Source organism: Mustela nigripes, chromosome 6 (assembly GCF_022355385.1).
Source record: "Mustela nigripes isolate SB6536 chromosome 6, MUSNIG.SB6536, whole genome shotgun sequence".
NCBI lineage: Eukaryota > Metazoa > Chordata > Mammalia > Carnivora > Mustelidae > Mustela > Mustela nigripes.
The window spans coordinates 22301846-22324567 of record NC_081562.1 but is presented as its reverse complement, the minus strand read 5'-3'; the positions used below and the strand labels follow the sequence as shown (position 1 = coordinate 22324567).

General features: G+C 41.4%; 1 protein-coding gene and 1 non-coding gene across 2 annotated transcripts; both read left to right on the top strand.

Annotated features, from left to right (window-relative positions):
• Positions 1-9755: 9755 nt before the first annotated feature.
• Positions 9756-16211, top strand: SLC25A3 (solute carrier family 25 member 3). The gene is made up of 8 exons (XM_059402299.1): positions 9756-9863; positions 10086-10246; positions 12030-12151; positions 13426-13605; positions 14004-14185; positions 15039-15211; positions 15671-15781; positions 15869-16211. The coding sequence occupies exons 2-8, from the start codon at positions 10090-10092 to the stop codon at positions 16027-16029; spliced, it is 1086 nt and encodes a 361-aa protein (XP_059258282.1). The 5' UTR covers positions 9756-9863; positions 10086-10089; the 3' UTR covers positions 16030-16211.
• On the top strand, positions 14720-14967 carry LOC132021039 (small nucleolar RNA SNORA53). Its single transcript, XR_009405217.1, has one exon. It is a non-coding gene; the product is annotated as a small nucleolar RNA SNORA53 (small nucleolar RNA).
• Positions 16212-22722: the final 6511 nt, after the last annotated feature.

Below are 22722 nucleotides of genomic sequence, written 5' to 3'. Positions count from 1 at the left end.
GGGAGAAGCAGGCTCCCTGCGGAGCAAGGAGCCTGCTTCTCCCTCTGACTCTGCCTGCCATTCTGTCTGCCTGTGCTCGCTCTCGCTCGCTCTCGCTTGCTCTCTGACAAATAAATAAATAAAATCCTTAAAAAAAAAAAAAAATTTAAAATTACCCTTGAATCCATTATGTTAAGGCAAAAATCTCAAATGTTTCAACAATTCTTTAAAATAGATGTTACCTTTCCTTGTTTTTCTATTTTAATCATATTTCTTAGAGTAAATCGTACTCCAGAAATCTTTAAGTCGTCTAGATCATTGTTACATTGAGCAGTTTCAATATATTTTGGCGAATGGGCAAGAAGGGAGGATGCTTCGATGTTTCTGGAAAGATGAGACCTAACTGGGAGATCGTCGTAACAGAACAACAACGACTACAAGTAGCCAGTAAACTGATACATAGCAAATACGTTCTTCATGGTGAAGACTAAAGATTGTCGACGTAACTCAGAAGATTTGTTTATGTAATGGAAATTATGAAAGCAGTGATATATAAAGACAACTCAGGTTGGGTACGATTTGTTTGAAAGACAGTAGTGAGGGACGTCTCGGTGGCTTAGGCAGGTAAGTGCCTGCCTTCGGCTCAGGTCATGATTCAGGGTCCTGGGATGGAGCTCTGCATTGGGCTTCCTGCTCCGCAGTGAGTCGGCTTGTCCTTCTCCCTCTGCCCCATCCACCCCTCCCCTTGTGCTCCTGTGAGCTCTCTCTCTCTCTCTGATAAATAAATAAAAATCTTAAAAGAAAAGACAGAAGTGATATTGGAACAAATAATATTGTTCATGTGGAAGAACACAGTATAAGGAATCTTAGAATCCACTAATGTACAAACAACATACACCAATTTAGTTCCAAGAGTCATCACATTTCCAGGACAACCTCGCTGGCTCGGTCAGAAGAACAATGGACTCATGATCTCAAGGTCATTAGTTTGAGCCACACATTGGGTGTAGAGATTACTAAAAACTAAATAAATAAATAAATATGTCAAAAAAAATTTTTAAGAGTTATTACATTTCCATTTACACAGACTCCAGGTGTTTTATCATATTTTTTTAAATAAAAAATGGGTACTTAGCTTCAGCCATATCACTTAAATAATGAAGCAAATAATACTGATTATTTATTTGTTTGTTTTTAAGACTTTTATTAATTTGAGAGAGAAAGAGAGCAAGTAAGCGAGTGTGTGAGCAGGGAAAGTGTGGGGTTGGGGGGGTGCGCAGAGAGAGGGACAAGCACACTCTTCTCTGAGACCCTGAGTGCAGAGCCCCCACGCAGGGATGGGTCTGGAGAACCTGAAATCATGACCTGAGCTGAAATCAAGAGTTGACTGCTTAACCAACTGAGCCACCCAGGCACCCTTATTTATTTATTTTTAATAATACTGATTTTTTAAAAGATTTTATTTATTTATTTATTTGACAGATAGAGAGATCACAAGTAGGCAGAGAGGCAGGCAGAGAGGGAGGAGGAAGCAGGCTCCCCACTGAGTGAAGACCCGGATGCGGGCGGGGCTTAATCCCAGAACCCTGGGATCATGAGCTGAGCTAAAGGCAGAGGTTTTAACCCACTGAGCCACCCAGGTGCCCCTTCTTTTTCTTTTTTTTTTTTTAAAGAAGAATATATTTTTTAAAGGTTCTGTTTATTTATTTGACAGAGAAGAAGAGAGAGTGAGCACAAGCAGGGGGAACGGCAGACAGAGGGAGAGGGAGAAGCAGGTTTCCCACTGAGCAGGGGGTCTGACGCAGGGCTCTGTCGCCAGGACCCAGGGATCATGAACTGAGCTGAAGACAGATGCTTAACAGACTGAGCCCCTAGGTGCCCCTAAATATTTTTCAAATTGGCATTCTTAATATCAAAAGAAAAATATGTTTCTTTTCCACCTGTTTTAAAACAGCACAAATTATAGAAAATTTGAGGACTTGCTTGTGTTAGTAGGTTAATTATAATTGTGTAGCAATCAACAATATTCACTTTCTTTCAGAAGAATAAAGTCAGTTAATTCTACTAACATTTGAAGTTACTGCTGTTTAAAGAATGCATTTGATTCCCTAAAGCAACTACTTCCCAAATGACTATCTTTCAAGTTTAGAGATATAATAGTAGAATTCAAGAATTTTCCCTGAAATTTCATTACGTATGCAAATTTTAATTTCATTTAGGATTGCCTGCAATTGCACTGTATTCATGTGTGAGTAGGCCCCTCAGTTACCTACAGCAAAAATATCATGAGTGACATGAAGTTTGAATTACAACAAATTACAATACATTTTGTCTCATAATGACCCAGGGCATAAACAGAAACTTAGGTAGACTCTATCCTACATCTCTAAGGCTGAAAAAGAGCTAATAAAGCCTCATCCCTTCATTTTATATTCATTACTTCTCATATTTGCTATTTTGGGGGGGGTATACATATATTTCTCCCTACAATTTCCTCGGGACGTCTGGGTGGCTCAGTTGGTTAAGCAGCTGCCTTCGGCTCAGGTCATGATCCCAGCGTCCTGGGGTCGAGTCCCACATCGGGCTCCTTGCTCGGCAGGGAGCCTGCTTCTCCTTCAGCCTCTAGCCTGCCACTCTCTCTGCCTGTGCTCGCTCACTCTCTAACAAATAAATAAAATCTTTAAAAAAACAAAAAACAAAAAACAATTTCCTGTATGGTTACCAAGTCTGTGGCTGTGTCCACCTTTGAGCAGCTGATATTCCCCTGTCGCCCTTTATACTTAAGCAGTTGCCCCATCTTGTATGGAGTACTGATGGCACACACCACAGCCTTGCACCTTGTTCTTGCAGGTGTGATAACAATGTGAACAGTCAGTTGGAAGCAAGTCAGACCAGCCGGGATTCCGTTCTAGTAAACGGAGCACTTTCACATCCATGGCGAACCAGGTAATTCAGGATGTCATCTCATTTTCTAGATAGGAAACTTGTGTCAGACTCGTTCTGTGGGCTCATGCTTTGAATTCCTTATATCATTGGTTCCTAAACCTGACTATTTACAGGAATCACCCAGGGATCTTTAAAAAATGGTAGATTCCAGGACTCCTCATCAAACTTAGTAAGCAGAATCTTTTGCTGCCTCAGAATATCTGTGTCTAAAAAGCTCTCCAGGTGCTTTGATGAGAAGCCATATTTGGGAACTTCTAACTTGTGATGATGACTGGCCTCATTTAAAAGCTGTCCAGTGGGGCTCCTGGGTGGCTCAATTGGTTAAAGTGTCTGGATCTTGGTTTCAGCTCAGATTGCAATCTCAGAGTCATGAGATTGAGCCCTGCTCAGTGGAGAGCCTACTTCTTCCTCTCCCTCTGACCCTGCTTGTGTGCTCTCTCTTTCTCTGTCAAATAAATAAATAAAATCTTAAAAAATACATAAAAAGGCTGTCCAAGTGGTGTATTATAGCCAAGCAGTGACTAAAGTTGCCATCTACGTGTGCACCTTCTATGTGGACTCTGTCTCTGCCATATCTAGGTATGCCTCTCCTCTGAGCCAAACCATATTTTATGCTTTTAGTTGCAGAAAGAAGGAAATGTCGAAACATCAAGATATAAAGACCGGGTAAAAGCAGTCACCTGATTGATTTCCTATAAAATACAATATCCCCAAATAGGCAGATCTAACTTAGACAATTTTCATCCCCCTGCACAAAAATGCATAACTTCAAGAGTTTGAACTGGGGTCCCAGAGCTCTTGGGGTGCACTTAGGGTGCACTTTGTGCTCTTGGGATACACTTTGGTAAAGGGAATGCCCCTAGTCTTATAGCCAAGGTACTCTAGGCCACCTATGATACCCTTCCAAAGAAGGATGGGGATGGTTTGACCTTTTAAAACTTTTTTCAGAATGGAAATTACAGGTGAAGTCCATTTTATTTTATTTCAGATAGAAAAAGACAAATCTCTCCCTAGTCTCTTTAAGGAGACACGAAAACAAGATTTCTAATAAAAAAAAGACAGTAACTGGGGCGCCTGAGTGGCTCTGTCGGTTGGGCAGCTGCCTTCGGCTCAGGTTATGATCCCGGAGTCCTGGGATCGAGCCCCGCATCAGGCTCTCTGTTCAGTGGAGAGCCTATTTCTCCCTCACCCTCTCCCTCTGCCTGCCGCTCTGCCTACTTGTGCTCTCTCTATGTCTCTGTCAAATAAATAAAGAAAATCCTTTGGGGGGGGGGGAAGACAGTAACTAAGGTGCTAGAGGGTGCTACCCTTTTTTTCTCAAGGAAGATATGAAAAGGGACTTTCATCTACCTTGCATAATTTGTTACAGCCCTCCATTAGATGGCTGTGGTAGGACTTATTTTGGGTTTTTTTGTGTGACTTCCCCATGACAGGCACGATCCTCAAATCTATCAGTGCCACCTTGACCTCTGGCTCTAGGTTTACAAGGGCCTTTAGGAAAGTTCCACTTGAATGTCCTTTCTCTATCTAGCATCTCAAATTCTCTTTATCTCTCAGATATGCTTCCGTGTTGAGACTGGCCACAAGGGAAATTTGTGCAAGATTTCAAAGGCAGAAGTGAAGCCCTCACGCTCTGAAGGTCAGTGTGAGCTGTGAGGTGCTGGGGCAGCTCATGTGCACGGATGCTGATCTGCTGCCTAACCTGGGAGTGGGACTGCGGCTGCGTTTGGAGCTCTTTCAGCGGCTGCGTTTGGAGCTCTTTCAGCAACTCCAGGACCTTCAGTTTCTCTGAGTCCTGGGCCAGATGGGTGTGCAGCACCTTGGATCCTAGGAGCACGTGCAGCATGGCTCCTGCCGGCACATGCATTATTGAGATTGTAGGTGTCAAGAGACAGATGCACAGTCTAGTTTATCCTCATGCGATCCAGTTGGTCTTTGTGGATTCCGCTTTGTCCCTGTTCATCCTCACTTCATGTCCAGCTTTCCCAACTGACTCTTAAGCTCTATTGATTTACAGAAATTTCAGGTCAAACCCCAGACACAGAGGCAACCTCTTCTCCAGGTCCTACAGTAGTCCATTTGGGCTTTCTGCTCAGCAGGGAGCCTGTTTCCTCCTCTCTCTCTGCCTGCATCTCAGCCTACTTGTGATCTCTGTCTGTCAAATGAATAAAAAATCTTAAAAAAAAAAAAAAACGACTTATTCCCTAAAATAAACTTATTATTTCATAAGGCTCATAGCGCTGGTCAAACTCTGATCCAGACAATGGTACTGGAAGTGATTCCAGAAGAACTAAAACTTAAGAATGGGTTCCATGGGGACGCCTGGGTGGCTCAGTTGGTTAAGCAGCTGCCTTCAGCTCAGGTCATGATCCCAGCGTCCTGGGATCGAGTCCCACATCGGGCTCCTTGCTTGGCAGGGAGCCTGCTTCTCCCGCTGCCTCTGCCTGCCATTCTGTCTGCCTGTGCTCGCTCTCTCTCCCTCTCTCTCTGACAAATAAAAAAATTAAAAAAAAAAAAAAAAAAAAAGAATGGGTTCCATGAATCTGTTCCAGGTTATTTCATCTAGCTGGATTTAAAGGCACTGACCACCAGCTGTCAGTGACAAAGGTGACACTGGTTACCCATGGCATGCGTTAGCAAAAAACAGTTTCTTAAATCATCACCTATGGACACCTGTAATCAAGTACCTAAAGAAGATAAGGCTGGGGTACCTGGGTGGCTCAGTGGGTTAAAGTCTCTGCCTTCAGCTCAGGTCATGATCCTAGGGTCCTGGGATGGAGCCCCGCATCTGGCTCTCTGCTTAGTGGGGAGCCTGCTTCTTTTTCTCTCTCTGCCTACTTGTGATCTCTCTGTCAAATAAATAAAATCTTAAAAAAAATAAAGAAGATAAGGCTTTGGGTAACCACGTGGATACTTTAAAAAAATATTTAAACGAAAACAATGAGTATAATGGAGTTGGTTGGTTTATACTAATTATACTGGATAAGTGGGGGAAAGGAAATGATGAACTTAGGGCTTTAAATGTTCAGTTCAAGATAAAGGATCAGAAATCTTGTGTAAAAAAAAAAGAGAGAGAGAGAAGAAAAAGAAATCCTATGATTGTCTTCCTACATTTGCAACATTGTACTTTCTAAAAGCCAAATCCAAAATCTAATCCTGATTTAAAATGCAATTGAATTTCCAATCTTGAAGGTCTCGTGTTAAAATTAATTTTTGTTTTTGTTTTTGAGCAGCAGTGAGATCCTGAATATTAGCATGGGAATGGGTATCTATGGTCAGATTGATGAGACTGGAATCATGAACTTCTAAATTCTGCTGAGGCCTCTTTTGCTAATATTAATGGCCTTTCCTCCCTTGCCCGAGGAGCTTAGTCTCTCCTTACATGTAAAATCTGTTTTGGCCTCTCCGGAGGTAGTTAGTTGCCTTGTAGGGTCTGCTGATCCTCCTCAAGACCTATTATCAATGCCTTCCATGGCTTCTATACCCAATGCAGGAGATCCTAGAAGGCAAGATAAATAATGTGCATGATTTTTATTGACAGAAACCTGGGCAACATGTATGGGGATGGAGACAGAATGTGGGGTTAGGTGCATGGTAGTCATCCTCTAGGATGGCCCAGTGATCCACACCACCTTACCCACATTGTATCTGGATTGGTCTCTGTGATCAATAAAATACAGAAGTGATAGCTTCTGAGATTAGATTATAAAGGGCACTACAGCTTCTCTCTTGGCTGCTATCTGTCTTTCCTAAATGACTCACTGTGGGAAAGCTGTGCCATGAGCAACTCTATGGAGAGTCCATTTGATAAGGAACTGGAATGTCCTGCCAGTGGCCAAGTTAGTGAGCCTGGAAGCACATCTTCCAGCCCCGGAGACCACAGTTCCAACCAGCAGCTTGACCACAACCCCATGACACACCCTGAGCCAGGCCATCCAGTTGAGCCTCTCCCAGATTCCTGACCCTCAGAAAATGTGAGATAATAATTGTTTATTGTTTTATACCCTTAAATTTTGGGATGATTTGATAAGTAGTGGTAATTAAAATAAAACAGAAGGAATATAATGATAGATCAAACCAAATTTATTGATCTGGGTACCATTAACAGTGTCTCAATCCATTGTTCTAGCTCAAATTGCTGAGAAGGTCTCTAACAGTTCGGCTGAAATTTGAACTCAGTAGTGGCTCATATTGAATGAAACTATAATACGAGACTTGGTATACTATATAGGAAAGTATTTTTTAAAATTGCTTTTTAAGTAGGCTCCTTGCGCAAGATGGGGTTCAGACTCACACACCTGACATCAAGACTCATACGCTCTAACAACTGAGTCAGCCAGGTGCCCCCTGGATAGGAAATTATTGACAAGGACACTCTCCTCTTTTTTCTTTTTCCTAAGATTTTATTTTTTTTTAAGATTTTATTTACTTATTTGACAGACAGAGATCACAAGTAGGCAGAGAGGCAGGCAGAGAGAGAGGAAGGGAAGCAGGCTCCCTGCTGAGCAGAGAGCCCGATGCGGGGCTTGATCCTAGGACCCCGGGATCATGACCCGAGCCGAAGGCAGAGGCTTTAACCCACTGAGCCACCCAGGTACCCCCTAAGATTTTATTTTTAAATATCTCCATACCCAATGTGGGGCTTGAACTCCCAGCCCCAAGATCAAGAGTGGCATGCTCCACCGACTGAGCCAACCAGGCATGCCAAACAAGAGTCCTGCCTTGACCAAACCTTAGTTAGCCTCCTTGAACCCTTTTCAAGCCTTTCAACATGTCCTTGAACATGTCCTCCAAGAGCCCACCTGTAGCAAGAATTCTGTCAAAAAAACTTGCCCTTTGCAACAAACATGGTTGGAGCTGGAGAGAATAATGCTAAGTGAAATAATTCAGTCAGTGAAAAGTTCCTTCCATATCATCTCAATCATGTGGAATTTAAGAAACAAAACAAGTGGGGTGCCTGGGTGGCTCACTGGGTTAAGCCTCTGCCGTCAGCTCAGGTCATGATCTCAGGGTCCTGGGATGGAGCCCCGCATCAGGCTCTCTGCTCAGCAGGGAGGCTGCTTTCCCCTCTCTCTCTCTGCCTGCCTCTCTGTCTACTTATGATCCCTCTCTCTCTCTGTCAAAAAAAAGAAAAGAAAAGAAAAGAAACAAAACAAGTGAACAAAGAAAAAGAGAGAGAGAGAGAGAGAGAGAGAGACAAACTGAGAAACAGACTCTTAACATCAGAGAACAAACTGATAGTTACCAGAGGGAAGGTGTGTGGTAGGGATGGGTGAAATAGTGGATGGAGATTAAAGAGTATACTTATCATGATGAAAAAAATAATAATAAAATAGGAAAAAAAAGAATTCTATCTACTTAGCTTAACAAAAAACCTCCTCACCTTGATCTCTTTTTTTTTAAATTTGATATAGAGATAGCATGAGTGGGGGTGGGGGAAGGAAAGAGGGGCAGAGGGAGAGGGAGAAGCAGGATCATGAACCCAGGGTCCTGGGGAATGAAGTCCCGAGCCGAAGGCAGACGTTTCATGACTGAGCCACTCAGGTGTCCCTTGATATCTAGTTCATTTACTTATTCTTTTAGTAATCTCTACACCCAACTTGGGGATTGAACTCACAACCCTGAGATCTAGAATCACATGTTCCACTAACTGAGCCAGCCAGGCACCCTCCCCAGCCTTGATATCTGATTACCCTCAATACCTTATCAAATTCCTCATTCCCCAAGTAATATCTGATTACCTTGGACTGCCTTCAGCAAGAATCCTGTTAGGTCAAGTTAGCAAGAATTACCCTACCCTCTTAGTAACTTACTGACCACTGACCCTCTCCCCAACTCTGCCTAAAATCCCCACATTTAGATATTGTCTCAATGCATTCTCATAAACTTTGCAAGATAGATGTTACTCCCATGCAGGACCAGTTATGTAATTTGTAATTTCAGTGCAAAATGAAAAATGCAAGACCTCTTGTTCGTTATTAAGAATTCCGAAATGGTGACAGCAGAGCATCAAATCTAGCACAGGCCCTTTATAGTTGTACAAGCCCATGGGGCTACCCCTGCTGTCATCTTACATTAAGAAACAGGTTCATAGAGATCTAGTGAATTCCCAAGGTTACTTTGTCCAGAGCCAGGGCTATGTCAGAGCCAGAGTTCTAATAGGAGTTTGAACCCTACTAAACTTTCCCCAATTAAACTAGGTCCTTTTGTGTTGAACTGAATCTAATGAAAAATTTCCAAATTTATTGAACACACAAAATGTGCAGCCACTTTCATACTAGTTCAACCATATACCCCCAGGTAGTGTTAAAATGCATTTACTGTATTTTTTGGTACGTCATATAAACCATTCTGATGAAACTCCAAGCTGTCTTGTCTAAAGAGTCCTTGCACATTTTCTTTTAAAATACTCTCCTGTGGTCTAACGGCAGATGCAGCTTTGTCTGTGTAATACTGCAGTAACATTCTAACTGCAACACCAAAATAAAGTATCATCACACATTTGGGTTTTTTTTCCCTCCTTCTGTTCAAGTGACTACTATACTGGGACTCATTTAAACGTGAAAAAACTGAACCCCGACGTCAAGGAAAGACGCTTGAAGGTGAAGGGACAAAAGAAGAGGTCACGAGCACAAAACCCACGCCACTCAAAAACCCGGCTCGGGATGCGCGCGTGCGCAGAACGAATCCTCCTGCGCAGAAGCCGGGCCGGAAGGGCTGGGGCGGACGGGGGCGGGGATAGGGTTGCTAGGAGAACGCGATGACGCTACGGCCTCGGCGCCCTTTTCCGCCAATGGGTGCCGCTTGCTGCGGTGACACGTAGTGTGCGTCACGGTGACGACACGCAAAGGGCACAGATCTAAGGGTCGGGAGGACGTTCGGCCTCTGTGAGCCGCAGCCTTTCCGAGGGAGCGGTTGTGTGTTCGCCATCTTAGGAAGTGAGTGTGCCAGGCCTTGCCCCCGGTGGGTTCGGGGAACGGAGCCCCTCTGAGGAGCCGCTTAGGCTGTAGGCCTGGCCGATCTCCTTGAAGGAGGCCGCCATGACCTCCTCAAGGGCGCGGAGGCGGGAGGAGCCCGTGTCGGGGTTCTAGGGTGCCCGTGACTTTGGCGGCCTGAGGGGCTCCTTTACCTTTCCTCCGACTGCTGCTCTCTTCCCTTAGGAAGATGTTCTCGTCCGTGGCGCATCTGGCGCGGGCGAACCCCTTCAACGCGCCCCACCTGCAGCTGGTACACGATGGCCTCACGGGCCACCGCAGCGGCCCCGCGGCGCCCCCGGGCCCGCCCCGACGTTCCCGCAATCTGGCAGCAGCCGCTGTGGAAGGTGAGCTTAGACCCTGCCCCTATATGGTCGTTATGTGCCCTCGTGATCCACTCGGCCTTAGTGGCCTGGCGGACAGAGGAGGAGAACGCACCTGGCTTTCTGCACCACAGGACGGGGCCTAGTTGCTTGCCCTAGGGTGTCAGCCCTTTTCGCTCTAGGCCGTGTGTCCGATCCTTGGCCCTCCCTCAAGGGCGTGGAAGGGCCCAGGCACAGTTCCCTCTGTGACCTCCACGTCCTCGGGAGAGTAAAGAGGCGGTGACTAGCTCCTTATCCTCTCTGCCGTGAGACCGCTTGGTCAGTGGACTTAAGTGTTGGGTAAAGTCTCCTTCCTAGCCACTGGCCACCTGCAGTTCTTTCTGTTACTTAATTTGGCTTTAATTTTCTTCTTCCTTTTTTTTTTTTTTTTTTAAGGATTTTATTTATTCATTTGACAGCGATCACAGGTTGACAGACAGAGATCGCAAGTAGGCAGAGGCAGGCAGAGAGAGAGGGGGAGGCAGGCTTCCCGCCCAGCAGAGAGCCCGATGCGGGGCTCGATCCTAGGACCCCGGGATCACGACCTGAGCCGAAGGCAGAGGCTCTAACCCACTGAACCACCCAGGGACCCCGGCTTTAATTTTCTTCTTAAAAATACTCCTTTCTCAAGTATTCCCGAAGTCTAGTGTTTGCTGAAAGGAGATATATGAGATAATTGGGTGTCTTGTTTTAATGTAATTGGTAAAGGAGGGGACAGAAGCCCCAGATAAGCTATAAAAAGGAGATAAATAATTGGAAGGGATCCCTTTAGTCTTCCCTTTCAGGAATCTTTTCGTTTAGGCTCAACTTGAACTTAATTGTTAATGTCTTAAGTCCCAGTGGAGTGTATGGACAGAGAAGCCTGAAAACCAGATTGTAGAAATTTGTGTAAATGTTATCTAAATTGTGTAAAACCTAAAGTTTTCAAATCATTTATGTGTTTCTGTTATGTCTTTAGTGTGGGTAAAAAAATGCTTACACGATAATGTAGTAAATGTACTTGACTTTAGGAGTTTATCTAATTTTATGCTTAACCATGAATCCATAAGTGGGGATAGTATTGATTAGTGACTGGGGTACACTTAGAAGTTTGCAACCTTTTACTTGTCTAGTGCTCTTCTGGGGTTTGGTTTGTATTCTGAAGTGTGTATTTATCAGCAGTTAATAATTTGAAATTTGGTTTTAATTCGAAGAGCTGTTAACGTTGTCAAAGACTTTTTAGTATGGCCGAATAAGAGCTGGTGTCTCAGAACCTTCATAATCTAAATGATTCTTCAATTTTGGCAGTAAATGTCTTGTTACTTAAAACTAGATGGAAAATCATCTTTCAGCTTAATTAATTGTAAACAGTGGCCAAAGCTGTTCATTTGTGATAGTACTATTTCACAGGGAATTATAGGTCTCTTTCATTCCCGGGGCCTTAGTCATCTCTGAAGAAATACTTACTTGATTTTTTTTTCAATCAAACAGAGCAGTATAGCTGTGACTATGGATCTGGCAGATTCTTTATCCTTTGTGGACTTGGAGGAATTATTAGCTGTGGCACAACACATACAGCATTGGTTCCTCTAGATCTGGTTAAATGCAGAATGCAGGTTTGTTTTGCATGTTGGATTGAAAGCATATTGTTGAAGCATGGCTTTTAAAGTTGTACAACATAGACATCTACTAACAAGCTGTGTGGAAACCTAATTATCCAGGAGGTAAGTTGATAACCAGTAACATGAGTTTTATATTAAAATGCATGGTGTGTCTTGTCTTACTACAGAGTACAGTTGCGAATATGGCTCCATGAAGTTTTATGCACTGTGTGGCTTTGGTGGGGTCTTAAGTTGTGGTCTGACACACACTGCTGTCGTTCCTCTGGATTTAGTGAAATGCCGAATGCAGGTTTGTATTTAGATGGCAATACTGAATGTATCCTTCATGTGTGACTTAATTCCAAATAATTTTAAAAAGACTTCACAAATGAGAAAATTTGGAGACATAACAACTGCTAGAAACTTTGGTAGGAAACCAAACCCAAATTTTCTTGACTCGTGATCTTTATTTTAGTTAGTGTTTTAAATTGAAGAAAATGGCTCTCTCAAAAATGAGAGTGTAGGCACATTTTGGATCTCAAACCCTGGCTATAAATGGTATTTTGCTGCTGTGCTCAGTTCTGACTATAGTCCCTCTTCAGGGCCTACTGGTTCTTTATGCTCCCAGATAGTCATTTTATAAGCAGTTGCTTATTACAGTAGGTTATCTGTAGTGTATTTTTGAAGTAACTTCATTTCTTTTATTTTTCTGATAGGATCAGGTTAGAACATTAATGAAGATTAGAAAAAATACTCTTTTTCACTGTCTTAGTTCTAAAATTTTGTAGGCATAGCTTTATGTACCTTTATTTACATAACTTTTTTTATGATTAGAATATCTTAATTAGGATTACTGAAACAAAAATAATCAAACATCAAAAATTTATTTGTCCCAAACAGGATTAGAAGTCTTCTTATCTAAAAGAGAGAGGAAGGTGAAATAAAGGAAGGTGAAATGTTAGCAGGGAGAGGAAGGTGATGTATACCAGCTCTTGTAGTACTGGCAGATACAGTGAAATTAAGATTTTTTTTTTTTTCTTTTCCATTAGTTAATAGAATGGATGTGAAATACACCTTCACTAAGATGTATGCATGTCTCTTGAAGTGAATTTAGGTCAAAAGACCGATTCTTATGTTGATTTACTTTTTAAATTTGTGTTTAAATTGCCTTAAGTTCATAAAACTTTATAATTAAACTTCTTAATGGGCTAGCATATATCAGGGATATAGACTTTTCTCTTAGGCAATAAGCTTTAAAACTAATTTTTTAAAAGTGGTAGAGTTGGTTGGTGAAAAATTTTGAGATTTATCATGTATTTTTCTAGGAATTCTGCCTCAACTAACCCTCCAAGACTTAAGTCTGACTGAAAGAAAGCTAGACCTTCATATACAAAGTTAAATTTACAAAGATGATTGTAGATACTAGGTTGATATGCAGTGAATTTGTGTCTACCCACCTTTTGTGCAGTTACTGGTTTATTTTAGAACCAAAGGAAAAACTAGTAATAGTAAAACAAATATTTATGAGAAATGATAGCTGTTTGGTACATAGAACTAATTTTTTTCTTCTTGTTTTAAATACAGGTGGACCCCCAGAAGTACAAGGGCATATTTAATGGATTCTCAGTTACACTGAAAGAGGATGGTGTTCGTGGTTTGGCTAAAGGATGGGCTCCAACTTTCATTGGCTACTCTATGCAGGGGCTCTGCAAGTTTGGTTTTTATGAAGTTTTCAAAGTCTTGTATAGCAACATGCTTGGGGAGGTATGTAATTTTAACTTAGAAATGGACAGTCCTAAGTTTTAACTTAAATTGTAAAACCAAAAAAGGATCTTTTTTTGGTCTGTATTATACTCTGATGCTTTCCAGGTAAGTTGGATTTTGAGGTTTTTTTAAAGAGAAAGGATCTGGGATTCCTCTGTACTTCCAGGGCCAACTATACTTGGCACCTAGATGTTAAAAAAATAATTCACATTGTATTGTGGTTGTTAAGATTATGGAGAGGATATACATTCAGTCTCATGTGTGTTGTTTGTGGACCATAACGATAAACACTGTTAGGTTGTCTGAAATGTACTGTTTCCTAGAACTGTCCCCTAATTGAAATTGAAAACAGCCGATGTAATAGCGATACATGTTCCTTCTTATGTTTTTCAATTTAGGAGAATGCCTATCTCTGGCGCACATCACTATATTTGGCTTCTTCTGCCAGTGCTGAATTCTTTGCTGACATTGCCCTGGCTCCTATGGAAGCTGCTAAGGTTCGAATTCAAACCCAGCCAGGTTATGCCAACACTTTGAGGGATGCAGCTCCCAAAATGTATAAGGAAGAAGGCTTAAAAGCGTAAGTGAACATTTGTCTAGAGTTATAGAATAAAAACACTCATTTAAGGGAACTGCATTTGTTAGCATTAAACCTAGTGGACTTTTTTTTTTTTTTTTAAAGGCTATTACGTTAATGTCCATATTTACCTTTTATATAGAACATAAACTCCAGGGACAGAGATAAGTTGATTCATGGTTTAAGCCTTGAATTAAAGACTTTTTCTAATGAACCATTTGTCAGTCTGCATATGACTTGATATTATTAACTTTTGGGAAGGGCTTGTTAGAATTCTTGTCATTGGGGGGCGCTTGGGTGACTCAGTTTTTAAGCATCTGCCTTAGGCTCTGGTCATGATCCCAGAGTCCTGGGATCGAGCCCTGCATCTGGCTCCCTGTTCAGTAGGAAGCCTGCTTTTCCCTCTCCCACTGCCCCTGCTTGTTTTATTCCCTCTCTCACTGTGTCTCTCTCTGTCAATTAAATAAATAGAATCTTTTTTTAAAAAAGGCTTATCATCTGTGTTCACAGCTAAGAATTTGCATATAGTCTGGCTACAACATGCTTCCTTAGATCCACCTTTGTGGATGCCAATCTTGAACTGAGTTCTACTTGTAAACTTCTTGTTTCTTGTAGTTCCAGTCAGAGAAACATCCAGCAACTTTTTTGGTTGTATAGTCAAAGGTGCTTGAGTCATTGGCATGTGAGATAAATATACCTGCATGTTAGTCTTTGGTTCTGATAGAAATGACACGCAGTTATGCTGCCATTTTTTGCTATCAGGACTCGGCTGGTGTGCGGACACGTCTGTTAATGATGAGAATCTCTGCTAGGTGATTAAATGCAACTGAGTAAAATACGTCTCCTGGTTTCCTAGATTCTACAAGGGCGTTGCTCCTCTCTGGATGAGACAGATACCATACACCATGATGAAATTTGCCTGCTTTGAACGTACTGTTGAAGCATTGTACAAGTTTGTGGTTCCCAAGCCCCGAAGTGAATGTACAAAGGCAGAGCAACTGGTTGTAACATTTGTGGCAGGTTACATAGGTATGAGTTATTTACAGCATATTTGTCTGAAATTAAGGACAAGTAACCATTTCTGTTACTGGCCCCTATTGGGGAAAAAAATATTCCAAAGAAGTTATCTTCCCATAGCATTTTTTGTGCCTTTTTAAGATTCATAAATGCTTGTTAATTAGTTTCTGAAAGAATTATTTTCAGGTTTACATGTCTTTGATTAAGTTTGGGGGATCTATTGATTGCATTGCTGTACCCTTTTTTTTAGGTCTAGTTTCTCAGTACATTTTTAATACAAAGGAACAGTAATTAAAATGTGGATATAAAAACTTGAAGGATTGTTATTACATAGGATAGACTGCTATATAACTTTGTCAGTCTCTACATCTGATCGTTTTTAAGAACTAAAAATTAGGAAAAGGTTATTGGTTGTAATACGAATTTTTAAAATGAATCCCGTGTGGGACTGTTTATGTTGACTTTTTTCAGCTGGAGTGTTCTGTGCAATTGTTTCTCACCCTGCTGATTCTGTGGTATCTGTGTTGAATAAGGAGAAAGGTAGCAGTGCTTCTCAAGTCCTTCAGAGACTTGGATTTAAAGGTAGGATTCCACCACCAATGCCCCCGCCCCCAAAGAGTAACACTTGAGTATGCTCCATTTTTCATTCATGTTTCATATTTCCACCAGGTGTATGGAAGGGACTCTTTGCCCGTATCATCATGATTGGCACTCTGACTGCACTACAGTGGTTCATCTATGACTCTGTGAAGGTCTACTTCAGGCTCCCTCGCCCTCCTCCACCTGAAATGCCAGAGTCTCTGAAGAAGAAGCTTGGGTTAACTCAGTAGAATGATCAAAGCAAATGTGGACTGAATCTGCTTGTTGATCAGTGTTGAGGAAAGTACAAGAGGAACTTTTATATATTTGACAGTGTAGGAAATTGTCTATTCCTGGTATAATTACTGTAGTACTCCTGCCAAAGGCGAGAGTTTCAGACCCACTGTTGAAATAAACCCAACTGTTCATGATTTGTCTGTGGTTCAGTGGTTATTTTTAAAAAGAGTTTTTAAAGATTTAACCCTAAAATGGAAGGAATTTAAGGTTTTAAATTAAGTATAAGTTAAAACCTTAAGGAAAAAATGCAAATGGTTCAGTACTACTTAACACTCCCTAAAAATAAAAGAAATCTACCTGAATTTTCAAAAACTTGATATAGTTATAGTTAAATTGAAATACGGATAAATATATGCGGTTTTATTTTGACAAGTTAATTTCAGCATGTATTCAAATTTTGCAACATGTACTATAATTTTTATAAATCCTAGTGAGTTTGCTAATCCTCATTTGTAAAAGAAAATCTTTTTTTCTAGGGGCACCTGGCTGGCTCATTTGGAATGTGCAACTCTTGATCTCAGGGTTATCTGTTGGAGTCCTACACTGTGTAGAAATTACTTAAATAAACTTTAAAATTAAATTGAAAAATATGTAAATTAGGCTGGTTGTTAAAAAGATAGCTTTTTTTTTTTTTTAAGATTTCATTTATTTATTTGACAGACAGAGATCACAAGTAGGCAGAGAGGCAGGCAGAGAAAGGGAGAAGCAGGCTCCCTGCTGGGCAGAGAGCCCCCCCCAATGCGGGGCTCAATCCTTGGACCCTGAGATCATGACATGAGCTGAAGGCAGAGGCTTTATCCCACTGAGCCACCCAGGTGCCCCAAAAGATAGTTATTTAAAGGTTTTCTTTTGTTTGTTTTAAGTAATCTGAAACCAGTGTGAGACTTGAGTGTATAAGCCTGAGGTGAAGAGTCACATATTCTACTGACTGAGCCAGTTGCGCCTAGAATGATAGTTTTTAAAAGGACCAAAGCACTTTAAGCCACTTTAAAAACAAAACAACAAAAAAAAACGATGTTACTTATTTGAGATCGAGAATGAGAGGGGAGAAGGTTAGAGGGAGGAGACTCCCTGCTGAGCAGGGATTCCCTATGTGGGACTCCATCCTGGGACTCCAGGATCATGACTTGAACTGAGGGCAGTCGCTTAACCAACCGAGCCTCCCAAGTGCCCGCTAAAACCACCTTAGGCAGCAATTATCCTCAAATCTGACTTTTTCTAAACTACAAAAAATATAGCAAAAAATCACCTAGAAAGTAAGCCACTGTTTAGTTTTCTCCTGTGTTTGCTTATGAAATGTGAAAACCTAATCAGTAATAATTATTCAAATCTGATTACATTTGACCTGAGGTCTTCAGGTATCTGGATTGGGTTGGCAATCCCTGTATAAAGTAGAAAAATGGGGGTGCCTGGGTGGCTCAGTGGATTAAGCCTCTGCCTTCAGCTCAGGGTCCTGGAATCAAGCCCTGCCAGGAGCCTGCCTCCTCTGCCCCCTCCCCTGCCTGCCTTTCTGGCCTACTTGTGATCTCTGTTAAATAAATCTTTATATAGATAGGGACTTGGGGAAAAAATTTTTGAAGAAGTCTGAGGGAGAGAAATGTTTTTATTAACAAACCCGTGTTGTAAGGCCAGTGAACAAAATTTAGGAACCAGATACATTTAGTTACATGTTTTAACTTCTCTGTCATCACTTCGTTTTAAGATTACAAACTTATGTGTATTGCAGAGAGAAAGGAAGGGTTGTGGGTGCAGTTAAGCCACACTAAAAAGGTACAGCTCTAAGGGCCCCTGGGTGGCTTAGTGGGTTAAGCCACTGCCTTCGGCTCAGGTCATGATCTCAGGGTCGAGTCCCGAATCGGGCTCTCTGCTCAGCAGGGGGCCTGCTTCTCTCTCTCTCTCTCTCTCTCTCTCTCTGTCTTCCTCTCTACTTGTGATCTCTCTCTGTCAAATAAATAAATAAATAAATAAATAAAATCTTTAAAGGGGCGCCTGGGTGGCTCGGCGGGTTAAGCCGCTGCCTTCGGCTCAGGTCATGAACTCGGAGTCCTGGGATCGAGCCCCACATCGGGCTCTCTGCTCAGCAAGGAGCCTGCTTCATCTTCTCTCTGCCTGCTTGTGATCTCTCTCAATAAATCTCTCTCAAATAAATAAAATCTTAAAGAAAAAAATCTTAAAAAAAAAAAGGTACAGCTCTAGTATGAGCCCACATAAGTGATGGCTATGGTAACTGGCATCACCGGTGTGCATTAGCATTGCTGTGTAACAAACCAACTGAAATCTAATGGCTTGAGATAATCTCAGATCAGGAATTCAGCCTCTCTGCTGGATCTTGGCTCTGGGTCTCACGAAGTTACAGTGTGATAACTCTGAGGTCCTTTATAAAGGTTTTCACACTAGGCACCTGGCTGGCTCATTAGAGCATGCAACTCTTGATCTCAGGGTTGTGAGTTCAAGACCCACATTAGATGTAGAACTTAAAAAAGGCTTTCACCCGTATGGGCTAGGGAGATACTCCAAGGATCTCCCTAAAGATCTACAGCATGGTGGCCTCAGGGCAGTTGGATTTATTTCTGGACTTTGAGGCAGAGCCAGGCAGAAGCTGGGTTTTTTTTTAGGACTTAGATGTGGAAGTCATATCAACCCTTCCACTATACTCTGTCTCAACATCAGGTATCTCAGAAGACTCAATCCCAGCGTGAGGTGAAAGGAACATAATCCTGCTGGGAAAAGTGTCAGTTATGTAAGAAGAACATGTAGGAATGGAAATAAATGTATATTAAGCCAATCCAAAGGTGGACTGGATTTGAAAAAGTGATATACAGTTCCGCCAGCTTTCACTGTAAGAGATTTCCACTGCTAACTTTGTGAGTTTTATTTTCAAGGACGGTAGATTTTATTTGTGGGTATTGATAAGTATATGGTATTCATTGTCAAGAGTCTGCTATCTGTAGTTAGAGGTAATTTCAAGGCTATTTCTGAGAGAAAATCATTTCAGCCTAGATATTCAAGAAAATGCTCACTCAAAATTTTGTGTATTCCCATTTTACATTTTAAAATTTATTCATACTAAAGGTTCTAATGTCATTTTAAATACCTCTTTTTTTTTTTTTAAGGGTTTTATTTATGTATTTACTTGGCAGAGAGAAACACAGTGAGAGAGGGTCTACAAGCAGGGGGAGTGAGAGTGAGTGGGAGAAGCAGGCTTCCCATTGACTAGTGAGCCTGATACGGGACTTGATCCCAGAAACCTGGGATCATGACCTGAGCCAGAGGCAGCCGCTTAACGACTGAGCCACCCAGGAGCCCTCCAATGTCATTTTAATAACACTTTTTTCACATTTGGTTTAAGAAAAAGTCAATTCCATAAAGCAGAACCCAGTGGAATGAGTGTATTTGATTAGTATGATTAATTACATTGTAACACTAGGACATGATAGAAGTGCATAGTCTTTTCCAGGAGAGTCAAAAATTATTCAAACTGTCTTTAACGACAATTAAAATGGAAAAAGCCCAAGTTTTGCTAAGTTACAAATACCTTATGATGTATACAACAGAAGAACTTAAAGTTGAACCAAACCTTCATTGTGTGAAAGCTTGAAATTTTGACCATGTTTTAAAATGAGTATAACATTTTGTGATACCATTCTTGGGACACAGGATAGAAAAATATCCACACTGTTCATGAAGTTTGGTACATAGTTTTGCTGCTAAATTTAGGAGCTACCAACTGTTTCTTTAGCATAAGAAATAGAAATAGTTGACTGTTTAACAACTTGGGGGTGGAGATGGAAGTTAGGGGTGCTGATCTCTTTTCTTCCCTGCAAACCACCAAATACCAGCATTGATACGGTTTATGAATCTTTTAGTTATTAATATATGACTTGAGTTTCCTAGAAAAACACTAATGTCTGCATGTGTGCCATGCATGCAACAATCACTTAATAGAGGCTAGCTATACTGAATGAAAGTCTAGGGAATATGTCTCCTGCACAAGATACAATTCCCACCTAATACTGTGATTTTGATGTACAAGTCAGCTAGCTTGCTTTGTGGAATGCAGTGTATGCAAGATTTGAAGATGAAGTATAATTCATTTAAGGAGCAGAATCTACTACTTCAAGCCATGATGTCAACGCAGGGCTATCTGAATCAAGATTAAAACCACTTCTAAGAAATTAACTTGAACATTTGATGTGCCCAATGTTGTTATTTGTGGATAAACAATTATTTACTGATTCTATTGGCTGTACAGTGGCTAGACTTTTTTTTTTAAGATTTTATTTATTTGTTTAACAGAGATCACAAGTAGGCAGAGAGAGGCAGACAGAGAGGGGTAAGCAGGCTCCCTGTTAAGCAGAGAGCCCGATGTGGGCCTCGATACCAGGACCCTGGGATCATGACCCGAGCCGAAGGCAGAGGCCTTAACCCACTGAGCCACTCAGGCGCCCCTAGACTTTATTTTTAAAAGATCATATTTGTGAGAGCACAAGAAGGGAGTAGCAGGCAGAGGAAGAAGCAGGCTCCTTGCTGAATAAGGAGCCCAATGTGGGACTCCATCTCAGGACCCTGGGATCATGATCCAAGGCAAAGGCAGATACTTAACCGACTGAGTCATCCCCAGTGGTTAGGCTTTAGATGATATTAAAGCAGGGAAATTGCAGAGAAAGATTAAGATGACTTACCCATAAGAGACCATGCCCAGTATTGAAGTGATTATGTCTTCTACTGTTAGGAAACAGACCAAAACTTACCATTCTCCTGTATTTACCACCAAAGCTATCTGACCTGAAGATAAGAACATGACTGTAAGCCTAGGGACATTCCAGATTGATTTCAAGCCTCCTTCAAGAAAGTCCTTCTCAGCCTGGCTCCCAAATTACTGACAGACTGGTGAGTCATTATTTCAATAATAATAGAACTAGCACCAAATAAGATAAGTACTTCATTTATTTGGTACTGATAGAAACAAATATTCCTCATAAATGAATTTTCAGATAGCTAAATTTGTATTTTGAAGTGCTGAAGAAAATATTTTAAAAGATTTTATTTTTTTGACAAAGAGACACAGCGAGAGAGGGAACAAAAGCAGGGGAGTAGGAGAGGAAGAAGCAGGCTTTCCGCTGAGCAGAGAGCCCGATGTACGATGGATCTCGGGACCCTGGGATGGTGACCTGGGCTGAAGGGAGACACTTAACAACAGAGTCATCCAGGTGCCCCTGAAAATTTTTTTAAAAACATGTCTAAAATATTGTGTCTTATTAAAATGATTACATGGAATATAATTTACATTTCATTTGATATAATTTTGAACCTCAGATACCGTATAAAGATGTGCTATGGTGATACTTCCTCTGTGGGGTATAGCTCTACAAAAGCACAGTCCCTTACTATGTAACTTTTGTTGTATTAGTTAATGGCCTTGCCCTTTATATGCAAAGACAATTTGGATATGTTAATGGTAATATTCACAGCAGTCTTTCCTGTAAGGCACATGTTATTGTCCTTACTTATAGTTAAAATTAAAGTTCATATGCACTAAATTTTTCTGAGGCCACAGAATTCTGTGGTGACAGAGCCACGATTGGACCCCAGATATCTCTGATTTCAAAAATCTCATGTTGTTTCTACCATATTAAATTGGACATGAATCAGAAACAGCTAGTCATGCAGTACCTGGGTGGCTCAGTCATTAAGTGTCTGCCTTTGGCTCAGGTCATGATCCCAGCGTCCTGTGATTGAGCCCCACATCAGGTTCCCTGCTCTGAGGGACACCTGCTTCTCTCTCTCCCGCTTCCCCTGCTTGTATTCCCTCTCTCACTGTCTCTTTCTCTCTGTCAAATAAATAAATAAAATCTTAAAAAAAAAAAAAAAAGGCTGGTCGCTTTAAAGTTTTCTGGAATGGCTCATCCCAGAGCCTTGGGCTTTTTGTCATGGAAGTTAGCTACTTACTCTCACACGTTCTGTGCATCTGGATACCCTTCATGCTAGGCATAGGAAGCTGGGACTAATGTGTGTGTTTTTTTAAGGATCATTGTACTTTATTTTACAACTTATTGAAGAATATTTGATGTGGAATAAATTATACATATTCAAAAAATTTTGATACATGTACATACCTGTGAAACCACCATCATAAGCAAGATAGTAAATACCCTTCACCCCTCGAGATTTCTTTGTACCTCTTTATATTCTGTACCTCTTGCCATCCCTAGGCAACCACTCATCTATTTTCTTTTTTTTTTTTAAAGGTTTTATTTATTTATTTGACAGAGCGAGATCATAAGTAGGCAGAGAGGCAGGCAGAGAGAGAGAGAGGAGGAAGCAGGCTCCCTGCCAAGCAGAGAGCCCAATGCGGGACTCGATCCCAGGACCCTGAGATCATGACCTGAGCCGAAGGCAGAGGCTTAACCCACTGAGCCACCCAGGTGCCCCACTCATCTATTTTCTGCCTTTATAGTTTGCATTTTCTAGAATTTCATATACATAGAATTATATAATGATATTTTATTTTATTTTTTTTTTTTTAAAGATTTTATTTATTTTATTTGACAGAGAGAGAGATCACAAGTAGGCAGAGAGGCAGGCAGAGACAGAGGGGGAAGCAGGCTCCCTGCTGAGCAGAGAGCCCGATGTGGGGCTCGATCCCA

Excerpts from the sequence above, each read along its gene's own strand:
- SLC25A3 (XM_059402299.1), top strand. The coding sequence starts at position 10,090 with ATGTTCTCGTCCGTGGCGCATCTGGCGCGGGCGAACCCCTTCAACGCG. Across the intron at positions 10,247-12,029 it reads GGCAGCAGCCGCTGTGGAAG|AGTACAGTTGCGAATATGGC; the intron begins GTGAGCTTAGAC and ends GTCTTACTACAG. Across the intron at positions 15,212-15,670 it reads ATTTGTGGCAGGTTACATAG|CTGGAGTGTTCTGTGCAATT; the intron begins GTATGAGTTATT and ends GACTTTTTTCAG.